Source organism: Leptopilina heterotoma, unplaced genomic scaffold, assembly GCF_015476425.1.
Source record: "Leptopilina heterotoma isolate Lh14 unplaced genomic scaffold, ASM1547642v1 Lhet_120, whole genome shotgun sequence".
NCBI lineage: Eukaryota > Metazoa > Arthropoda > Insecta > Hymenoptera > Figitidae > Leptopilina > Leptopilina heterotoma.
Genome location: NW_025110838.1, coordinates 410,605 through 435,706, shown reverse-complemented (window position 1 = coordinate 435,706; position 25,102 = coordinate 410,605). Strand labels below are relative to the sequence as shown.

Here is a 25,102-nt window from a genome sequence, read left to right as displayed (position 1 = left end):
AAATAATTACAAATTTTTAACAGAAAAATAATTGTAATTTTTTATTAAATATTAATAAACAAACAATCATAATTAAAATTCTTTTAATAGTAAAATAATTGCAATTTTTTATCAGCAAAATAATCGAAATCGAAATTAACAATAAAAAGTTCTATTATTATTCATTGTTTTAAACAATTCTTTAAAATAACGTTTATACCTCAATAAAAAAAATATTTAATGCTTTCAAAGGCAACATAAAATAAACCAGATCCAATCGATATTCCTATAAATAATTTACATACAGCAGCTTCTTAATATGTTTTATTGCTTTACCTAAACGCATATAAAGCTTTCAGGTAAATAAAATCAATTTTCATATTCCTGGATAACCGCATGCAGAAAAATAACGCCACTAACATCTGAATTTATCGAAAGGCGATAAATTAATTATTTTATATTAAAAAACATTAAAAAGATATTGCCAATATATAGAAGAAATTTAACTCCAAACTAATTATCAATATATACGATTATGCTTTCAATAATTACCGGAAAAATGACATGGAAAGAATTATTTAATATTACACTTCCGTTTTTCTATTTGACTAACAAACAGGAAGCGTGGAAGAATTTAATGAGCCTTAGAACGTTTAAAATAAAATAGTTTTCATATTCTTTTTATATGTAAATTTCTTAATTAAAATATAATTTTTAATTGAATCAAAATCTTTAATTGAACTATTATTCTTTAACTAATATTTCTGATTATTAAACCGAATTATTAGTTTGATTTTTTAATAAAACTAAAAATGTTAGTTTACTTTTTCAATTATGTAAACTAAAATTGTTAGTATAATTTTTTAATTCAACTAAAATTGTTAGTTTAATTTTTCAATTTTATTAAAATTTTCAGTTTAAATTTTTAATTAAACTATAAATTTGTTAGATTAATTTTTCAATTAAACTAAAATTGGTAGTTTAATTTTTAAGTTTAGTTTTTAAGTTTAATTTTTAGTTTAAATTTTTAATTAAATTAAAAAATAACAGTACAATAAAAATTTACAAGGTAATAACGGTAATAAATCTCAATGTATTCGCATTTTCATCTCTAATTTTAAAAACAATACAAATTGAAATTATCATTTTTCAAAACTGTTAGAAAAGAATACTAAATATTTTCAAATGATCTCATAAATATAGAGTCATAATTTAAACGTTTCCTTTCTAAAACTATTAAATTCTATTCTATTAATGAATGCTGCACTTAATTTCTCGCTAAATATCATCACAACTTATAAGGCAGTGAAACTGCACAATGATACTTCTTTTAATTAAATTCTCAACAAACTAAATAATAAAAAAAAAAAAAAAAAAATTGCGGATTTCTCTTTTCTAATTTATAACACTTGCCAGCAGTGAACTTGCAATTCTGTTTTGAACATCGACTATGACTGACTAGAAGCTTTTCTTACTTACAAATCAGTGTATAATAAGGAAGAACGATCATCTAAAGATGATGTGACGTTAATAAAATTTCTCATAACTTTATATCAGACCTAACAATAAATCTGTTCATTTTATTGAAAAAACAAGTTCAAGAGCAATGCTTCATAAAAATTATTATATCAGAACGTATTTACATAAACCTCTATTAAGATAAAAAGTACACCAAAAACTCAGTTCACTGTACTTAAAATTTACAAAAAAAAAAAAAAAAAAAAAAAAAAAAAAAAAAAAAAAATTTACAAGCATCCTAAATTATGATAATGGTAATAAAACTATTGTTATTATCATTTTTATATAACCAAAGAAGAGGAAAATAGAAATAATTTAAAAAAAAATTAAATTTCACAATACTGGTAGACATTTGAAAATCCATAACATTTGTACTGTTACATATTATACCCAAAAAAATCAAGAATAAATAGAAAATTGTAGAGTAAATATTTTCGATAGAATTAAAAAATATATTTTGAAAAAAAGGAAAAAAACTTTTATTGTATTACGTAAATAATATGTGATTTTATGTAACATTTAATTTTAAGAAAACATGTTTTTTCGAAAAATGAGTAAAAATCAAAATGTAGAATTATAACAATTTTTATAATAAAATTTACTTGGATAATAGAAAAAGTTCATCTGGAAATAGTAAACATTGACAAAAATGTGTAGAAATTTTCGTCACTTTAGATTTGAAATCATTTGACATAAAATTAATTTCACATAAAGTTCCATTGGACTCAAAAATATCGGCGCAAATTTAAACCAATCAAAAATAATTTTTATTTTAAATTAAATATATATCTCAAATTAGTTTTATGTAAAATGAAAATTATGTTAAATGACATTTATGTCAAATAGATTTTACGTCAAATGAATTTTGTGTCAAATGGAATTTATGTCAATTAAAATTTGTGTCAAGTTATTTTTAGGTTAAATTAAATTTATATCAAGGAAATTCTATGTCAAATAAAATTTACGTCAAATGGAAATTATGTTTAATGAGTTTTATGTCAAATGAATAAGTAAAAAAGTGACTTTATCACCCCAATGTAGTCAATTATAACAATTAAATTTTACAATACACCTACTAAACTATAGGAAATTTACAAGATTTGTAATACATATCCAAAAATATCGAGTGAATAAAATTCAACAGTAAATATTTGTCATAGAATTCATTTCTAATTTAAAAAAAAAACTAGAAAAAAATATTACATTACACAAAAATATGCAATTTCATATAATATTTTACAAAAAAAAAACAAATATTTTTTTACAGAAGAAACAATAGGAGAAATATTTCTGTTATCGCAAAAACACAAAAATATTAACCTTAAACAAAAACAATTGATTTTATGAATTATGACTAAACGTTTTACACCTTCCTTGAAAATAAATAAATAAATAATAATAATGGTGTAATTTTAAGAATTTCAATGCTAAAGAGAGGGAATTTTCATAAACTGGTCGGCAATAAACAATCATTATCAAATGCACTCACGTGTGCATGTGACGTAGAAATGCTTTTACTACTGACAGCTTATCTTCAAAGTGCATTGTTTTGTGTAATATTCTTCGATTTTTTTTTGTTCAGAAATTGCTAATTTAAAATTTTTATTTTATCAGATTGGAAAATATTTTCTTTTCGGCTAAAAAACAATTTAACTTTTTTGAAATTATGGTCCATAATCAGACAAAACTTAGGACTAAATCTCTTGGACGCCATCAGGCCCTGATAGGGATCAATTTTAAAATGTCATTGATTTTACAATTTTTCAGTTTTTGCACCGAGTGTAGTATTGCAATTATATTTCAATTTCATGACACAATTGCAAAATTTAAATAAAATGGATAAATAAACTTTTTTTGGTTGGACTCTGAAACTTTATAGTTTTCAATTTTTCTTCCTAAAGAATATTAGGTATCAAAAGTAAATATTTTTAGACTTTTGTAAATGTACGTAAATTTCAAAAATTTGTAAATTTTCGAATTTTCAAAAAATAATCAATTCTTAACATACCAATTTTAAAAGAATTCTCAAAAGCTTTCAACATTATGGTCGAATTACACGTTGCCACTGTCAATGATGTTTAAAATAGAATGAAAACAAAATTGAAGAATCACGTGTGTTAACAACTCGAAAACACGGAATATCACAAAATTGCACAGTCACAATTAATTTACAATCACAGATGATATAACTATAGATAACTGAATATCACACTTATCAATATTTTATTCCTTTCGCAAAAAAGCAATATTTTTCACAGAAAAAACATTCCAAATCTATAATTTTTCCAAAAATTCAAGAAGAAACTTCAAGCCAAGGGTCACGAATACCAATAGATCTCAATGAAACCAGATTTTGTCCAGATGGAAAATAAATTCCGAATTTGTAAATTTTCACTGCATTGATACATTTGAAAGAATGAAAACTAATTAATAATGTTTTGTTTAAAGGAGAAAAATAACGAATTTGTTGTTTGTAAACAAGAAAAAAAAGAAAGTAACTTCCACTTCAAGGTCCGAACATGCTAAATGCACCTTTTCAACTAACTTGTCCTGGGATCGAGAAGGGCTTTCTTTGAAGAAAGTAATAACCTGGATCCCTGGGAAATGGTGGTCGATGGTAAAAATGAGGGTTGGGTCTAAAACTCAATTGACGCCTCCAGATGTGAGTAGCTCAATGAACACTGAAGAGATTGTCTGAAGGTTCCTTCTTCTGTCAACCAAACACGTCAAGTTAATGATTAGATCTTTATCAATTATAAAGGCTCGCGCCTCACAATCATGTATTTTGTAATGATACAGTAATAAGCAACACAGTAGCAGATAATATTGTTTCCTAATTGAGAAATATTTTTCAAAAACAAATAAATAAATGATGCACTGGACTTACTCTATAAAAAAAGAGAAGTTAAAATTCTCCCAACAGGATTCTGCAAAAGACGCAAGCTTTTGGAGTTAAAAGAAAAAGAGTAAAATACTGGGAGTTACAATTTAACTCCGTGAGTTAAACCCTACATATATAAAACCGTTTAGTTCTTAAAACGAAATTGCCTGAAAAGTAGCCTAATTTTAACTCAAAAATTAAATTTAATCTAAAATCTCAAAATTAAAATACACTCAATACAGCGCTCGAACCAATTTAAATTATTATTTATTATTTATTTATTTAAATATTTAATTTATCTAAAAATTCGGACTTTACGGACCAAAAATTGAAAATAACAGACCAATTACTGACAAAAATATAACCAGTCCAAGTCAAATAAGAGAACATTTTAGTTAAAACTATAAATTAATTTTCTTATAACTATAAAACATGAACTCCGAGTCTTCGACTCGGAGTGATCGATTTCTTCATGTTTTATAATAATTAAAGATGACCGAATGATAAAATTATTTACAATTCAATTATTATTTACAAGAATTTTTAACTAAAATTTTTCTCTAAATCGATTATCTATATTAATTTTTAATAATTTTCGAAAAAGTTCTTTGGTAATTTTCAAATCCATTTGTTTACAATATTCAATTTTACGAAATTTCAATTATTCGTAAATTCTTCAATTAAATAAATATTAGAAAATAAAAACTTCAAATAATATTAAAAAAATAATTAAACTTTATCAAAAAAATTAATTTCAAAATTCAATTATTTTAAAAAATTTACGCTATATTGCTTTTAATATTCAATTATTATCTAAAATTTTAACTGAAATTAATTTTTAAATCAATTTTTATTAAAAAAGTCCTCTAGAATTCAATTGTTTAAATACAAAAATAAATAATTTATTGAGTAATTGAATGTTTCTGAAAATTCAATTCCCATAAAGAATTTTATCAACAAATTTTTAAATAATTGAATTATTTCGACGAATTTTAATGAAATTTTCAAGAATAATTACATTTTTCGAGGAATTTGATTAAAATTGTATGAAAAATAATTGAAATTCTGCTATGAGTTTTATTATTTATGAAAATAATTGAATTACTGTAAAAAAATTGGATTACTATTGAAAATAATTGAATTATTGCACAGAAATTTATAAAAAATTTGTAAATAATTGAATTCCTGTGAAATTTTTATAATTTATGAAAATAATTAAATGCTAGCATAGAATTTTATTAAAAAATTTTTTAAATAATTAAATTCTTTTGTAATATTTTATAAAAATAATAAATATTGAAAATTATTGAGTTGAGAAAATTTTTTAAAAATAATTGTATTTTGGAGATGAATTTTATTATTTATAAAGATAATGGACATTTTGAAAAAGTTCTTTAATAATTTTCAAATTTATTTGTTTACAATTCAATTTTACAAAATTTCAATTAATCGTAAATTCTCCAATTAAATATATATTAGAAAATAAAAACAAATAAATAAATAAATAAAAATAAATAAGTTAAATAATTGCAAAAAAAAAAAAAATCCGCAGTTAAAGTTTCTCAAAAAAAAATTAATTCCACAGAATTGTTAGTTAAAAATATGAATAATTCAAATTTTTCAAAGATTTTAATCTGAAACCTTTTCAAAGTTCAAAAATTTTTTAAAATTCACGCTATACTCCTTTTAATATTCAATTATTATCTGAAATTTCAACTGAAATTAATTTTTAAATCAATTTTTATGAGACAATTCTACTAGAATTCAATTATTTAAATACAAAAATAACAATTTGTTGAATAATTGCATGTTTCTGAAAATTGAATTCTCATAATGAATTTTATCTATAAATTTTTAAATAACTGAATTCTTTTGACGAATTTTAATAAAACTTTAAAGAATTTTTTCGAGAAATTCAATTAAAATTGTATTAAAAATAATTGAAATTCTGCAATGAGTTTTATTATTTACGAAAATAATTGAATTCCTAAAAAAATTTTTTTATTATTTTCGAAAATAATTAAATGATTGCGAAGAAATTTACAAAAAAAATTTGTAAATTACGAAAGTCCTGAAAAGTTTTTATTATTTTTTAAAAATAATTAAAAGTTTGTGTTAAATTTTATTACATTTTTTTTTTTAAATAATTGAATTCTTTTGGAAAATTTTTATGAAAATAGTAGATATTGAAAATCGTTGAATTAAGGGAAATTTTTGAAAATAATTGAATTTCGGAGAAGAATTTAATTAATTCTAAAGAATCACTCTTAGTTGATTCAAAACTCACTCCAAGGAATTTATAAAAAAACCACATTCCTTTTTTCCAATCCCCAAATGTAAAGAAAATAAAGACTTTACCTTTGTTTTTTAATCAATTGTTTTTTAGAGAGTAATAATTAAGAATATTCTTGTTTCCAAAGTAATTAAAAAGTCCTTAAATAACTTTCATTTAACATAAACAATTAGTCTTATCTTTCAAAATATTTTCATTATACTTTTCCATCGGAAGTATATCAAGTACACTGTTAGAAATTTTTGTTGGAATTTTCAGAAAAAAGCAACTGAAGTTTTCTGCAGTTACGTTTTACGTAAAACTTTGAAACATTTCATAATTTTCAGAACCATGTGACTGCATAAATCTTTAATCACAAGTCACTGAAAATTTTGTTACAGTTTCGTAATTTTACGAAACACGTAACTGCATAAAACTTCAGTTGCTTATTTTGGAAATTTTGTTACAGTTTCGTAAATTTCTGGAACACGTAACTGCATAAAACTTCAGTTGCTTATTTTGGAAATTTTGTTACAGTTTCGTAAATTTCTGGAACACGTAACTGCAGAAAACTTCAGTTGCTTATTTTGGAAATTATGTTACAATTTCGTAAATTTCTGGAACACGCAATACAATAATACTTCCGTTACATACCTTATTGAAAAATATGTTACAGATTCGAAAAATGCAATTAATTCTTGGAAATTTTATTAAAATTCTTCAAAAGAATTCAATTTTAATAAATTTTGATTAAGTTCCTTATAATAATTAAATTTTATGAAAATTCAATAAATTATATTTATTTTTGTATTTAAATAATTGAGTTCTCGTAGAATTTTTTTATAAAAATTTATTTCAAAATGAATTTAAGTTAAAATTTTTGATAATAATTGAATATTAAAAGCATTACAGCATAAATTTTTAAAAATAATTAAATTTTTGTATCACGTTACAGCTTAAACTTGCTGTTGCTCCTTTCCGAAATTTTTTTTTAGTTTCATAATATTTCATAACATGTCATAGCTTGAATTTTTTTATTTTTCCTAAAAATTTTGCTACCGCTTTTTCCAGTTTTGATTATTAAACAATAATATGTAACTCAAATGTTACATATTGCTTAATAATCAGAACTGAACAAAACTGAAACAATAAATTTTAATGACACTCATCAGTGATAGCGAACATAATTTACATTAAAATACAAAGTACAATTTAATATGTATAACTTCATTATTTCTAAGTTTGTCTCACAATTTTTTCTATCCCACTAGATTTTCAGTAAAAAATTATTTAAACTTAAAAATATTTAATAATAATGTTATTGTTTAAAAATTATTTATTTATGGTTTATAAATAAATTTGATCAAAAAACAACTGGTAAATAATATAAATAATATTTATTTCTTACTTTTTATGCACAATACTATTTATTCAATCAAATAATATTAATAATTCATTTATTAATAAATTATCAAAAGTATCACAACTTTGATTGCTCTGAATATCAATAAGCTCATCATAGTTACGGTACTGGTTCCTAGCATGGACATTCCATTTTGCAGGACGATTTTTCTTCAAAAATATCTAATACGTGTAATGGAGCATGAATAAAAATAGATTTTGTACATACTTTTTATATGTGGAAATATGCTTCAACTTTTTAATCCCAAGAATGATCACTTATGAAACTTTAAAAATAATTTATAACACTTTTTTACTTATTTAAATAACTTTATACAATGAAACATTTTCTACGCACAACCACTTTTTCGAAGGGCATTTTCAGTTATGTATTTCCTGCAACAGACCCAAGCGGCGCGAAAGTAATTGTGCGCATCTTAATTCAGCTGTGGTAACTGAAAATTTTGTTACAGTTTCGTAATTTTCAGTTACTCTTTATACTTTTTGAAACTATTCCCAAATTTTCAGTTACATTTCATTAAATTTCCTTAACTAGTTACTGATTTTAGTTTGACTGAAGTTAGAATTCCGTTACTCATAAGGATTTTTACTAAAAATTTTGAATTTTGAGTAACATTTAGAAATCATAAGAAACGTGTAGTAAATTTCAAGCAAATGTAACATATAAATGCTTTCAGTACCATCATTTGGAAAATTTTGTTACATTTGTGTCTGAATTTTATCGGAATATTCAGAACATTTTTAACAGTGTAACTTATTATATTTCTAACGACGTATTCTTTAAATAAATAAACAATTTCATTATAATTCGTAAACCTAGTATTTAAAAATTCAGATAAATTTACAAAAAAAATTTACCATTTCATGTGGGGAAAAAATTGGTTTTCATAGTGTGAGTACAAAATTAAGAAGATTTTCTTATTTGAGAAGAAAAAAGTCGCCTGTGTTGAGGTTTGAATTCGTTCAAAAGAAGCGTGATAAACCAAATTAACCCTGAAGTTGACAATAATTATTACACTTAATTCTCATCGTAACGAGCATCGTAGTTTTAATTCCCTTCAATGTTAATTAATTAATTCTCAATTTTATTCTTAAATATGTGACTTTAGAAATTATTAAAAATGAATAATTCTGTATAAGGAAAAAAAAAAAATAATAATAATAATAATAAAAATAATAATAATATAATAAATAACATATAATATGTAAGTAAAAAAAAATGCAATTAATTTAATAAGGAATCTTATTTTTCATTATGGCATTTAAATAAAGAGAGTTAAAATAATAAATTATTAAAGAAATAAAAATTATATCTGAGACATTCCAACAATAAATTCTAAAATTTCAATAATTATTATTCCCAAAAAAGAACAAAAACAATCATCAGTTTGTGATAAATTCACAATTAATAATCCATTTTCCGATTTTCTTTGTCGTTGAAAAAACCGTAAAAGGCAAATAAAAAAGTAATTTACAAAACAGAATATTACTTTTTTTCTCAATACAGTACAACTTTTTCTTTAATGATCACTGTCGAATATGGTGTTAAACGAAAGTTTTCAGTTGAAAATATTAAAAATTTCTCTAACCTAGGTATATCTATATAGCCAATTGTGACATTTTAATAATCTAAAGATCATTTAATTATTTATGACACTGGAAATCCTGTGAAAGGAACGCACTTTCAGCAGGACAAGAGAGATTAGGTATATGGTATTGTATTTATACCTTCTTGGGTTTTTCCTCAACTCTAGTCAAATTTTTCCCTCCAAACAACAGTAATTTTCAAGAAAATCTTGAACGTCAATGAAACTTTTACAATGAGAAAACTAATGTAAACCAGAAAAATAATGTCTCTTTGAAGTGAAAACATTTTCGAAAATTTCAAAAACCAAACTAATACCAATCTAAGAAAATTTGTATGTACACAAATACTAATTCACAATATTAAAATGCAGGTATACTGTATAAAAGTCTCTTTATGGGTAATTCATACCTGTTGGGATTATTTTGCGTGCAATTTGTTTAGGGACTTTGAGACTTCAATAGGGTTTTTATTTTGAAATTTTTATTTTATTGTCTGTACTTATTAAATTTAATAGTTTATAAATTGAGCGTCTTTTTAAAATTCTGGTTCTATTCTTGTTTTTACTATTTTACTATTCTACTAGATTTTATTTTTACTTTTTTTACTCTTTTACTTATTTTGACTACTATTTTTACCATGTACTACCTAAACTTTTAGTAATATTATTCATAGTATCAATATTAACAATAATTGTTATAAATACCTACTATGCAGTAATTTTTAACCCAAATTAATTCCCCCCCCAACATTACTAATTTTTTACTATTTTACTTTTTCTCACTATTTTTTCACTACAAAATGCCTGCATTTGCAATAATATTAATAACAATTATCATAAGTGCTGAGCAGTAATTAAATAATTAATTAACTTAGTTAATAAATTATTTAATTAAGTCAACTTTGTCAATATTTCTCGAGAATTATTTACACGTTCTATTTTAAAAATTCCAGAAGTTGAAAAAATTTTCAAAAATTTACTCCGAATTAAAAAAAAATTTTATACGATTTCAATGTTTTTTTATACACGTTCAAATAAAAATTACCTGCATTTATATTAAAAACATTCATTAAATCAACTAAATTCAATGTCTACTACAGAAACAAAAAAAATAAAAATCTCCACTATTTCTTACCCAGCTCCGGAAGATTACACAACAAACGAACATAAAACGTAACCAGAACAGAAACTTACCTGGAACATAAAAAAAATTCACATTTATAAAATCAATTTCAAAATAAATTCCAAGCAGAAAAATGGAAATAATTACTTAAATCATAAATGTGGGTAAAATGTAAAGGAAAATTTTTTAATAAGGACAATGTCAGTTTATTTTTATCATATATAAGAAATTTATAATAAATTGATGCGAAATATATATATATATATCAAAGTGTTAAAAGAAAAAAAAATGAATTGAAAAATTTCGCAATTTTTTTTTCCTTCCTTGCTCCAAATAATTGCCTGCATGATATATAAAATGATTGGAGGTGAAACACGTGAGTTTAAACGTATATGAACTATACACATATTAAGCCGGATGATCACATACGGAATAAGTGCGTACATCAAGAATACAAAAGATGACATAATGATTCATCATCATCATCATCATCTCGATGGTAATGTTGTACTTTGGGGTCGTGTCGACTTTGTATTAATCATAACGTCCGTTCAACTGTCGCCGCGATAAAACCGGAAATAAAAAAAATACTTAAAAAAAGCCTTTTTCTAGAATTTTTAACTACAATTCTTCTTTAAATCAATTATTTTTAATAAATTTTAAAAAAAGTTCTTTGAGAATTTTCCAATCCATCTTTCCACAATTCAATTTTATGAAATTTCGATTATTTAAAAAATCTTCAGTTAAATATATTATATTAAAAAATAAAAACTTGAAATTTAATTTTTACGAAGAATTTTATTTACAACTTTTGAAAATATTTAATTTTTTTTTAAGAAATTTAATTAAAATCTTACTGAAATTTAGTATATAAAAGAATTTTATAACAATAAAATTTTTAAAAATAATTAAATTCCTGAGAAGATTTTAAATAATAATTTATGTAAATAATTGAATTGAATTCACGAGAAGAAATTTGTTTAAATAATTGAATTTTTGCTAAGAATTATATTAAATTTTTTGACAATAATTTAATTCTTGAGAAGAATTTCGCTATCTATTTATAAAGATAATTTCATTCTTGACGAGAATTTTTAAAAAATTTAGAAAATAATTTAATTTCTGCAAAGTATTTTATTATTTTTCTAAAGAATTGAATTCTTGTGATGAATATTGATATTTATCAAAATAATTAAATGTCGGAAAAAAATTTAATTAAAATCCCTTAAAATAATTGAATTTTGGAAAAAAAAATTTATTAAAATTACTTAAAATAATTGATTTTATTGAAAGAATTTTGTTGTTTATCAATTCCTTCGCAGAATTACTTAAAAATTTTTGAAAATAATTGATTTTCTGCAACGAATTAAAAATTATTTATGAAAATAATTGAATTATTGCAACTAATTTTATTATTTTATTGAATAATTAAATGTTTCTTAAAATCAAATTTTTCCATCAAGTTTTAATAAAATTTTTAAGATTAATTGCATTTTTCGAGGAATTTATTTGAAATTGTATTTTTAAAAGGGGTCAAAATAAGTGAAACCGGCCACTTGAAAAATTTTTATCTCCAATTTTCAAGTTATCTATGATTTTTAGTAGATATATGAGTACACTTTTTCCCCCTAAAATATTTTTCAAAAAAAAATTTTATTTTTGAAGTAATTAGGTATTGAAGTTTTAGGTCATTTTATTTTCATTTTATTATTACTTTGAAACAAATAAAGATAATTAAGTAATTTTTTTTTAAATTAAAGCTTAAAGTCTATACTTTAAAGATGAAATAAAGCGATTGCTAAAAAATGAAAATTTATAATTGTTATTAACAATTCTTTTAAACAATTGCAAATTGAAGAATGTTCTCAATGTTTTTGAAAGATTAAATTACGATATATTGATGCGCAAAACTATAAGGATTCATTTAAAAAAAAGAAAAATGAGTAACTTCCAATATTATAGAAATTATGTAAATTTTGCTGACAAAATGCAAGCAAAAATTGACTCAAGTTCCTGGAAAAAGATAAAATTGCAAACGAATAAATAAGATCTTCTTTTGTTTTGTTAGAAACTTCACGCTTTCAAGCGGATTTTTAAGATTAAAAATCGATTTTGGCCTGCATTTTGGCAGAAAAATCTACACAATTTCTATAATATTGGAGGTTACTCATTTTTCTTTTTTTTAAATGAATCCTTATAGTTTTGCGCATCAATATATCGTAATTTAATCTTTCAAAAACATTGAGAACATTCTTCAATTTGCAATTGTTTAAAAGAATTGTTAATAACAATTATAAATTTTCATTTTTTAGCAATCGCTTTATTTCATCTTTAAAGTATAGACTTTAAGCTTTAATTTAAAAAAAAATTACTTAATTATCTTTATTTGTTTCAAAGTAATAATAAAATGAAAATAAAATGACCTAAAACTTCAATACCTGATTACTTCAAAAATAAAATTTTTTTTTGAAAAATATTTTAGGGGGAAAAAGTGTACTCATATATCTACTAAAAATCATAGATAACTTGAAAATTGGAGATAAAAATTTTTCAAGTGGCCGGTTGCACTTATTTTGACCCAAAGTCTTTGAAATTCTGCGATAAAAATAATTCGAATTCCTAAATGAAATTTTATTATTTATGAAAATAATTAAATGTTTTCGTAAAATTGTATAAACATTTTTTTTAATAATTAAATCTTTTGATAAATTTTATGAAAATAGTAAATATTGAAAATTATTCAATCAAGAAAAACTTTAAATTAATTGGATTTTGCAAAGAATTTTATTTAAATTTCTAAAAATAATTGAATTTCTGTGAAGAATTTCGTTATTTATTGACTTCTGAAATAATTAAATAATATTAAAAAATTCATTCTTGTCAGAAATAGAAAAAATTTTGATTTTTGTTATTATGTTTCCATTTATTTTTATTATTTATATTCTATTATTATTTTATTATAATTAATTTTTTTTTTCAAATTTCCAAACTGTATTGAAAGTTTAGTTATTAAACTTCAAAATTATTGTCTGACATTTTTATATCCCATGAAAGGACTAAGATTATATAAGAATTTTACGAAAGCATTGCAAGTGGCTTTTTTAGCAAAACTAAATATTTTTGAACTGAAATGAAATTTTTAATTTTTTACTTGAACCAAATATAAAATTGTAAATAAAAATTTAGTTAACTAAATAAAAAAAATTTTATTCTCCAATATTTGACGCGCAGAGTGTGAAATAGAAATATAAATATCAACGTTATTTTCCTCATTACGTGCGTATAAAGATAGACATCTAGAATTTATATTTTGCGATTTTCTTATATATTGGAAAAAGGGAGATCTTAACCTGATATGGTTGGGTAATTAAAAAATAATTTACATGACGGAAATAAGTCTAAATGAGGAAGTGAAAAAGTATAGGTATACATTTAATTGTTGTATTAAATATGACCTTTTAGCTATGTATTTTTTTTAATACATAGAGAATATGAGAATCTTATAATATTAATAATGAGATATTTTATGCGAACTTATTATAATAGAAGAAACATGAGCCACGAGACGACCGATGGTATTTTAACAACGGTTACAAGGATTATAAAATACTTTACATATAATAAATAATGCATAATATCAAAAGAATATACAGGCACATAATCTCACATACAAAAACGTATGTAATTTGAAAAAGTGTATGTCATTGACTTTTAATTTTTCTTTTTTCCTTTTCATTTTATCAAATTTTACAATCTTTTTTTTTTCTTTTTTTTATTGTTTTTGTATAGGAATTTTTATACAGATTGGAAATATTTATATATAATTGATGAATAATTCATTTTGAAGAAATAAAATCGACGAAGATTTGTGTTGAGAAAAAAAAAATGGAGAATAATAGGAATAAAAGAGTAATAATTAATTGAATAATCAGGAAGAAAAAATTTTCTCATTAGTCCGAATAAAAGATTATAAACTTTGAGTTCTGCTCAAAACTTTGTTTTTTCTTTGGCTTTTTTAATTTTAATTAAAAATTTTTTTTAATTTAATTAAATTAATTAAAAATTCAACTAAATTAATGTTTAATTTAATTTGGGAAAGTTAATTCAATTTCTTAAATATTCAAATAAATTTATTGAAAATTCAATTAATTTAACTTAATTTGGAAAAGTTAATTGAATTACTTACAGTGTTCAATTAAATTTAATTAAAAACGTAAGTAAAGTGAATTAAAAATTTAACTAAATATATTGAAATTTTAAATAATAAATTAATTTTTATTCAAGTAATAATTTTTTTAAAAAAAGGTTATTATTTAAAAATCTCTTCTCGGATTTAATATAGGTTAATAGTCTACTGAAATATAGGGCTGGAAGATTGTTGAGTCACACACTTAATATACGAATGAGGAATCAGAATCAAGGATACAACAATATAACTAATATAATATTTCAACGTCAAGAAGTCTAAGAGGTACAATGTACGCAAATAGATACCGATTTAAATTTGTTCGTCTAAAACAGTTCCCTTTGATTTTGAATTTTATTTCTTGCATCTTTTTTTCACATCGATTCACGAAACCGCCGGCGATTTAATATATTGCCTTTACTAAATATAATATTGTCTATTGACACATTTAATATTAATTTCGATAATAAATTTATAAATAAATTTTTAAAATGCATAATTTAAATCAAAAAATTAATTAATAAAAATTTTGTTTGAAAAATGCTAAAAAAAATTATCAAAAGACGCGGAAAGTGGAAATTTCCATGACTAAATTCAAAAAAGTGAAAAATGAAGCAGTGTAAAAGAAAAATCTATTTTTCGAAAACAGAGATCGATTATTATATATTTTGAAATGCTATAAACGTCATTTGTGAGAGCAACGCATTTGGCAAAAGTTGTAAGCGTCAGAGGATTTCTAGGAAAAACAGAAGAAAGGCCACGAAATTGATTCAAATTTTTTGGCTTCTTGCCGATATTTTTGGTTTTAATTTTTTCATTTTTAAAAAAAGCCCAGACCAGTCTACTACCAAATTTTTCTTCGAAAAAGCGCAATTTCCATATTTCCTACGAAAGACTAATTTGCGAAAAAAAATATTCGCCTCTCTCAACTTATATTTGACACAAAGAACTTTAAAACCAAAAATATAAAAAAATACTAAAAATGTATTTTTTAAACAAAAAATACTATAAATTACTAAAATAAACTAAAAGCCAAAGAACATCTGCATCGAAAAATATATTAAAAAACAAAAGAATACTAAAAATTCTAAATTATTTCGAATGCAGACAACATAAATTTGAACTGACAAATTTATTAAAATAGAAAAATTACTAAAAATGGGAAATTATTTTGAATACAAATAAAATATGAATCGAAAACTAAACAGAAAAATTCCTAAAAATTATAATCATTTTTATAAAAAGCAATCAATGTAATAATTACACTTCTTTAGGAAAATTCCTTTTAAGACAAAAGAAATAAAAAAAAAAGTCAGATAAACGATAAATCATAAAAAACGATTTATTAACTGAGATTCATCTTCAAGTCGTTTACTTAGAAAGTCAAAATTTTCAACGCACATTAATATATGTTCTTGCTATTGTACTTGTTTATGTATTACTTAATGTGCAAAAACATGCGCGGAATGTGTGACTAATTGCACAACTTGAAAATCTTGGCTTATAACCACATCAGGCAGTTTTTTTTTTCTTTTCTATGAAACAAAGAACACTGTAATTTATTTGTCATCCAATAACACTAATCAATCGAGACAAATTTATTTATTGAGTGAAACAACTACCTCTAACGTAAGATTGACGATCATTTCATTTCTCTTATAAAATCATTCAACTTTAATGATTCTTCAACGAAAAACAATTTCCGCAAAATATTCTTTTTTTAAAGGAAAAAAAACTAATAAAATAAATAGAAAGAATTTATTTATTTTATATTAATATTTAATTTAATTTCATAAATATTTAACTAAATTTTATTTATTTAATTTATTATTTAAGTAAAATATTAAAAAGAACAAACTAAAATAAATAAAAACTGTTTAGATTGGTTTTCATGATCACAAATGTTTAATTAATTATTAAAATAAATTTCATTAAAATAACGACAAAATTTAATTTTTAATAGAATGAAAGAAAAAATTCGCCTTAATTGAAAATTTTATAATCAATAATAAAAAATTTTTAGTCACCAAATGACACGCTTCAGAGAAACAAAGAATTTTAAGGTTATTATAAATAAAAAATTGTAAATAATAAATAATAAATAATAAATTATAAATAGCAAATTATAAATAATTAATTCTTAGTCCGGATTAAAATATAAAAATAAGTAATTAAACATTTTAAAACATTTTTTACTTCATAAATCAAAAGTTTCTTATTGGTAGATCTATTTCAATTCTCCTAAATTAATTATCATAAAGAACAATAATTTTTTACTACGAAGAAGCAAGAAGTCAAAAATAGAATCACAAATTTCGTTAAATCCAAAAAGAGACATGCAAATTTGTAAAAAGATATCGACGACGAAAAGCGTGACGTCGCTTTTGTGACGATAAACTTGTTAATAGACAACAATCTTGAACTTTTAAAGCACATTTATCGTCTCAATTTATTAACAAACGTTTTAACTGACGCCAGTGACGTTAATTTGACGTACAATAAAAACTGGAAACTGATTTTAACAATAATCGTTTCACAAAAAAAAAAAAAAAATTAATATCTTCCAGATTATCAAAATATTGCATCGCTTTTTAATTTTGCAATACAGAATTAAAAAATTCAACAAAAGACAAAAAATTAAATATAAAATTACACCCACAGATAAATAATTTCTATTCAGCATTTTCATTTGCAGTAATTTTCATTTCAATCAAATGCAATTTATATTGATATTAGGTATTAATTTCTACACCGATCATTTCCGTGTTTCAATTATTATTCTCACATACAATGATCATTCTCTTTTCTCTACATATTTATTCGATAATGATACGATAACACTGTTTTTCTTCAAGACAGATATTGAAGTAAGCAAATATTTGAAATTCATAAATCATATAATACGTAAAATCGTCTGCAAATATGATTTAAAACATTAATGAAAGAACAAAAATTCTACTTTTATAAGATTTCAAGTGCAATTTAACAAAAAATTATAATTCCATAATCTAACAACAATTTTTTCTTTTTAATCATTCGGAAATATTACGAATTTACGATAGTACAAAATTAAATTCATTCTATTATTGCACGAAAGAAATGACGATTTTACCAAATGAGAATTACATCAGAAAAAATTAGACTAAATAAAAAGTCGATCGAATATTTTTTAAAACAACTTAGGTCTAATAAAAATTCATTGATAAAAATTAAACTAATTATTATACAAAAAATGTCAAATTTGGTCGAAGGGGAATTAAGATTTGATAAAAATTTAGCCAAAATAAATAATAATTAGATTGTAAAAAAATTAGGCCAAATACAATTTAGACTATAAAAATATTATGCCAAATAATCATTTGTCCTTAAAAATATTAGGCTAAATAATAATAAGACCGTAAAAATATTAGGCCAAATACTATTTTGTGTATAAAAGTATTAGACTAAATAATATTTTGTTCATAAAACGATTAAGCTAAATAATAATTATCCCCTAAAAAGATCAAGCCAAATAATAATTTGACCAAAAAAAAGTCACATTTCCCATCCGAACCGAACTGTTTTGTTTCTTCATTTTTTTTTTTTTTTTGCATATTCGTGTAAATTTGAACAATTCTTTGTATAAAACAATATCTTATCAAACGTCTTGAAAAAGAGGCGTTGGCAATTGGCAAACACAAACAGATGTTCCCGTTTTTATATACCTATATAAGTAAAATTAATGTGCCTTATCTGATTTTATATCGTACAACCGAAGTTATAATAGCCATACATCTATAATAACGACTGATAAGAACTAAATTTTTTTTTCTTTTTATAAAAAAAAAAATTTTCAAATTAAAAGTGTGTAAAACAATTTTAACTATTTAACTCAAGATTTCTGCGCTCGCAGATACATAAAATATGAGATGAAAGAAAAAAATCTCTAATGAAAATGATAAGAATTACGTTTATCTATTAGGCACATAAAGATAGTAGACAATTTAAAAATCATCCCAGAAATTAGGTTAATGAATTTTGATTTAATTGTCGCAACTCCCCCTGTGTCCTCGAATGTTTACAATTTTGCGAAAAAAAATTCCCTCATTTCACGATTTAAAACAAAAAATTCCACTAAAGTGGAAAAAATAAATAAAACATAAAATAAAAAAGATTAAAATTGACCCAAAATAATTAGATAACTTTCCTCTCACCGAAAGTTGTACATTGAAATATTTCTTTACATAATGTCTATAATAATAATAATAAATGCAATATATTTCATAAATTTTTAAATCGTTATAAATTTGTGCCAAATTATAAATTATAAACAAAAATGTCAACAATTTTAATCACCACATTATTATTAATTTATTATTGTTTTTCTATCACTACTATTTTTTCTATATTACTACTGTTACTATTATTTTTATGATTATTAGTATTTTTACTATTATTTCATTAATTTTTATTATTATTTTTATTACTACTATTTTACTAATATTATTTATTTATTTCCATTGTTTTTTGCTATTTTTATTATTGCTTATATTATAACTGTTAATAATCACGATAAAAAATTAAAGTGGACTTTTTTTTCTCTTATCAAAATTGGGTTTATGGGGTAAAAGAGTCACGGGAAAATTAAATACTTTTATACACATATCAAGGAGACAAGTATAGTTTATCTATATATAAAAATCAAAAGTACCGACAGTGAAAGTGAAATATCCACGTGACTAACATTGTTCATTCGCAAAATAAGCACGCACATTTCTACGTGTTTGTGTTTTTATGTTTTATCTGTCACATTTATCTTTCATAAACGTCTCAAAAAAAATTTTTTTTTTACTTTCATTAGTTAAAATAAAAAAAAGTGACAAATTTAACAATTGTATTTTAATAATAATAATAATCACAATAATTTTTTTGTTATTTAATATTATTATGTATATTATTATTATTATTACTATTCTATTATCAGGTTAATTAATTATTCTTAACAATTAATTCATAATGATGATGAAAATTGTAATTAAAAAAATAAAACAAAATAATAATTTTACTAAAAAAATAATAATAGTCACAGTAAAAAATACTGATACTAATATAAATTATTAATATACTAGTTATTGTCAGTAATTATAAAAATATTAGCAATAATAATTATCATAATCACGAATTTAAGAAGAATAGTAAAAAAATCTAACAGATACCGAGATTACATTTCGTGTAATTGAAGTATCTGCATGAATATTAAAACATACATTAAATTGACGTAAACGTTTTTCTGCAAAATTTTTCAGACTAATTTCACGGAAAATTCTGTGAAATTAATACGTAATTCGATTTGATTTATGAATTCTACTCTATGATTCATGAACAATAATAATATATAAGAACAAACAAAAAAACATTAAAAAAACACGTAATAATCTTTATTATTTATGTTTTGTTCTTCGTATAATAAAATTTTTGTACGTAATTTTTGAATTGATTAGAAAAGATAATAGGATTTTAATCCAAAAATTAATGTATTTGTATTATTTATTTTTTAACAACAACAAATGTCAGGAGAAAATTTAAAAAAATACATATCTGCGCAAATATAAGGCGAATAGAATAATGTAAATGTTCTTCTATTGTGCACGCAGTTAATAAGCTGTGAAAAAACTTACAATTTACGAATTGATAAAAATCTTGAGAGTATCTTTAAATTTCGTGCCTGATAATATTTTGTTACGTTTTAAAAAGTATATAAACACACGGGAATTACAAAATTTTTTTTAGCATTTTTTTAATAATTAAATTTTTTAAATCGTATGCATAATTAAAATCTAGGGTTCAGTATTTTTCATCACGTAAAATATCTAAGATTCGCGAATTATGTAAGTCTTGATAAATATATTCAAAAGATGTCAATAAATATGCATGTAAAATATAATTTAAATATATATAATAAAAGTAATTTTTATAATAATAAATTTCACTGTATTAGAAAAATTTTTGTTGTTTTTAATACACTGGAAAAAATTATTCGATTCAAATAACCGATTACTTGTCTCTTATCAAATAAATATTTACTTTAATCAATTAAATTTTACTTGAGTCAGACAAATTGTATTTGAATTTTAAACAATAATTTTAGTATTTGATTCAAATACCACTTAATTAATCGACTTTAGTTAGTATTATTATAATATTTAATAAAATAATAATAATAAAACAAAATAATTAATTGACTTAAATAAAAATTATTTGATTCAAGTAAATATTTATTTGATAATAAAAGAATAAAACTAGTCGGTTATTTGAGTTAAATATAATTTTTTAAATCAGTGTAACACTTTCTCTATTTTAGAGATATTTATAATTGTTCTAAGTAAAGCTTTCTTTCTATGCGAAAATTGCAATTAATTAATTAATTAATTAATTACAAATATTGCAATAATGAACTATAATTAAAAATTATTAATATTACATAATTAAATTATATACAATATAATATAACATAAAAAAATTAAATGTATTTATACATTGCAGAAACCTATTAAACTTAAAAAATGAAAAATAAGTGATAAAAAAGTAAAAAAAAACGCTAACCTTTAGAAGTGACCGACACACTCTCATTTGTATGTTAATTACAAAATTTACACGTTTACAATTTTTTCGCGTGTCATAAAAGGGGAATTTCTTAAAGGGTATTCCATTTTACTGAGAGATTGCAAATCAAGACCTTATCGACAGCTATTAATCTGATTAAAATTTATAAAAATCATGAAACCTTATTGAATTGAATTCAGATAGACATTGAAAAGAATTGAATTTTGACAAATTTTTGAAATTAATTAAATAAAGAATTAAAAGAAATTTAAATTAAACAATTTTATTAAAATTATTTTGAAAAAAATTGAATTGTTACAAAGAGTTTCATTAAAATTTTTAAAAATAATTTAATTCTTTGAAGAAATTCAATTAAAAATGTATTGAAAATAATACTTAAATTGTAGCAAAAGTTTTTAAAATAATAGAATTTGTTTCCTGAATTTTAATAAAAATTTTATTAAAATTACATTTTTCGAGGAATTCCATTAAAATTTTTATTAAAAAAAGAATTTTCCTACTTTTAAAGAACTGATGTGCCATTCAACTTGTATACATAAACTTATCAATATATTTACTTGGAATTTTCGTTCTAATTCGTCTAAGTGGTCAATCGACACTTTTTTCAAGAGACAAAAAAAGAGAGAGATCAATCTTCTAAGAAGAAGATATGCATACAGGTATTTTGTGACGTCACTCTTTATCGTCAAGTATGTCTATTGATTTATCGCATAAATCTCGTTATTTTCATCCTTTTTTCAAGTTGACACTTCGACAGAATGTTAATCTCATTTACGATAAGAAGCTAGTGATCTCTTTGTATACGTATTCAGCAGAATTGTGATAATTTCTTCCTTCAAAAATAGAGTATATATAATACTTAAAACACGCGGTCTGTCAAGAAAAACAATATTTTCTCCATATCTCACTTTTTGCATTTTACAAAATCATTAACATTAATATTATTAAAATTTGGTACTATACTTAAATCAAAAAGAACGGAGAGAAAAAAAAATTGCTTATCTGATATGCGTTCATGACAAAGCATCTTATTATTCAAACTAAAGAGTAAATCAATTTTGTCATGTAAAATCGTAAAATACATATGTACAGGTAAGATAAGTAGCTTAAAACTCATATTTGTCACAAAAATGAATCTCCAAGTTTATTAATAAAATAAAAGAAAAAAATGTGAATTCAAAGGAAACGAATTTTTTTCAGTTTAAATAATTTTTACAAACGTTTATATCAATGTTTTACAACAAACATAAAACTGAAAAAAAAGAAACCGAAACGATTTGAAGAATAAAATATTAAACAAATATAAATAAAATTTACAGTCGCACATTGTAATTTTCCGCTCTTCCTATATAGATTTTAAGTAATAAAATTATTTTACAGAATATTTTTAGAAGCTGTGATTCAATTTTTGTACAAATTTTGTCATCAAATTCTTTTTGATGTATTTTTGCTTCCTCCACAACTTTTTTTACGAATTAATATGCTTTACTCAGAAAAGAAAATCCAATTTTTAAATTCATTGGTTATTTATTTTTTCGGAATATTTGATATGAAAATTTTAATAATAATAAAGAAATTATATCTTAATAATATTTTAATGTTAATATTTTAATAGTTTTTAACACGAATGTTTGAATAATATTAAATATAAACATTTTTAAATATTTTCAGAAAAGATATTAAAAAAAAAATAAGTGAAAAATTCACTAAGTAAAGTCAAACAAAAATTAACAAAGTAAATGTATATAATGTGAAATGGAGTGTGCAAATAAATTATACAAAAGAAGTTGAGAAGAAAACGACCAGAATGTAACTTCCGGTAGAAAATACCATCATTTAAGAACATCTGCGTGCTCGCAAAATGTCCTGACACGCAATGAGACAACGAGTAAAAATTTAAAAAAACAAACAAAGAAAGAAACTTAAAAATCATCATTCAAAATTTTAATACATCTGCTTGGGAACTCATCAAAATTTTGCAAAATCAACTACATTCAAATTTATCTCAAAAAATACTGTGATTTGCAAAAGATAAGATTATTTCCCCTTTTTGTTTAAAGAAACGAATTTATTCCAAATTTTATTTACAACCATAACGAAAAATTTGTATTTCTCGCAACAAATTATTTCTTTTCAAACACATTGACACCAACGTAAAGTAGCAAATATAAAAAAAAGAAAGAAAAAAAAACGCGAAAATTAGGTAATATCCTGAGAAACCAGTTTTTGATCAGCATTTGGTCACGTCATGTCGATGATCTCTTCAAGTTTTGGCGTTCTTGAAAATTTCATATTATAAGAAATATTTTTTATGAGGTTAAGAGCGAAGAACAGCTTCCGTTAAACGAACCAAGAAAGAAGAACAAAAAATGAAAGAAACTAACCAAGAAAATTTCTACAGTGGGAACTAAAGATTTTCTAAAGAAATCAAAATAAAAAAATAGAAAAAAACCGGAATTAAAATTATGTTCTTGAAGATTTTATTATTAATTTTATTTACATAACTCAAGGATAAGATTTGCACAGGTGTTTTAATCTGATAAAGTCTAGCCTCTAGAATACAATCGATAAAATTCATTTGCTTGAAATTTTGTTCGAATTTAGAAAAAATTGCTTCTTTTTATAGCCGAAAGAGAACAATAAAATTGTACATTTTTATACAATTTCAAAAAAGTGAAAATAAAAAAACATTTTTAGATTTTAGTACTTGACCTTTTAAAAAGGTCTCATTAAGAATCAGAAAATACTTGTAAATTTAAGGGTCAATCTATTTTTAAAATTTCCTGCAGAAAATCGTTAAAGACGAAAGGAGAAAATAATTTTTCTTCATTAACTTAACAAATAAATGAAAAATAACAAAGAAATATTAAAAAGTTGTCAAAATAAAACGGCAACAAAAAATAAATAAAATGTAAAAATATATGAAAAAATAAATAAAAACTCAAAAAAGACATCTGCTAATTTAGATAAACATTTAGCTAATTCAGTAATTTTTTTACTAAAAATATTTAAAATTTCCAATATTCGCTAAATCAGATAAATATTTAGCTAATTCAGTAAATACTTTAATAAAAATATTTTAATAATTTCCAAGTAATTTGTTTTCTGAATACTTTACTAGAAATATTTTTAAAAAATTCCAGATGTGAATTAAATATTTTACTAAATTAAAATTTCCATGGGATATTTTTTTGAGTAAAAATTTGGCTAATTCAGATAAATATTTAGCTAGTCCAATAAATGTTTTTATTTTTAAATTTAATATTCTTTTAAAATTTTTAAAATTAACAAATTTACTAATTTTGATAAATATTTAGCTAATCTAGTAAATACATTACCAAAAAAATTTCGAGGTGAAATTTTCTTGGCGTCAGAAAATTTGGCTTACTTAGTTAAACATTTAACTAGTCCAGTAAATGTTTTACTACAATTATTCACAAATATTCCTGGTTAATTTTTTTTCGCGCTAAAATAGTTTTCTAAAAATATGTAAAAAAAAAACATCCAGTTAAATTTTTGCGTTACAAAATTT

General features: G+C 22.2%; 1 protein-coding gene across 6 annotated transcripts in view; it reads right to left on the bottom strand.

Moving 5' to 3' along the window:
* The window catches only part of LOC122510787, a 171,377-nt gene that overhangs the window by 87,379 nt on the left and 58,896 nt on the right, over nucleotides 1-25,102 (bottom strand). Inside the window, exon 1 of one of the 6 annotated variants that reach the window (XM_043625708.1) lies at nucleotides 3,506-4,164. The exons of 4 other annotated variants lie outside the window; for them this stretch is intronic. In XM_043625708.1, coding sequence (XP_043481643.1) covers nucleotides 3,506-3,539 — 34 coding nt within the window. In that variant the 5' untranslated portion in view covers nucleotides 3,540-4,164. Of the gene's footprint in view, nucleotides 1-3,505; nucleotides 4,165-25,102 lie in introns of those variants that run through there. One more of the 6 variants, XM_043625712.1, reaches the window with a different exon arrangement.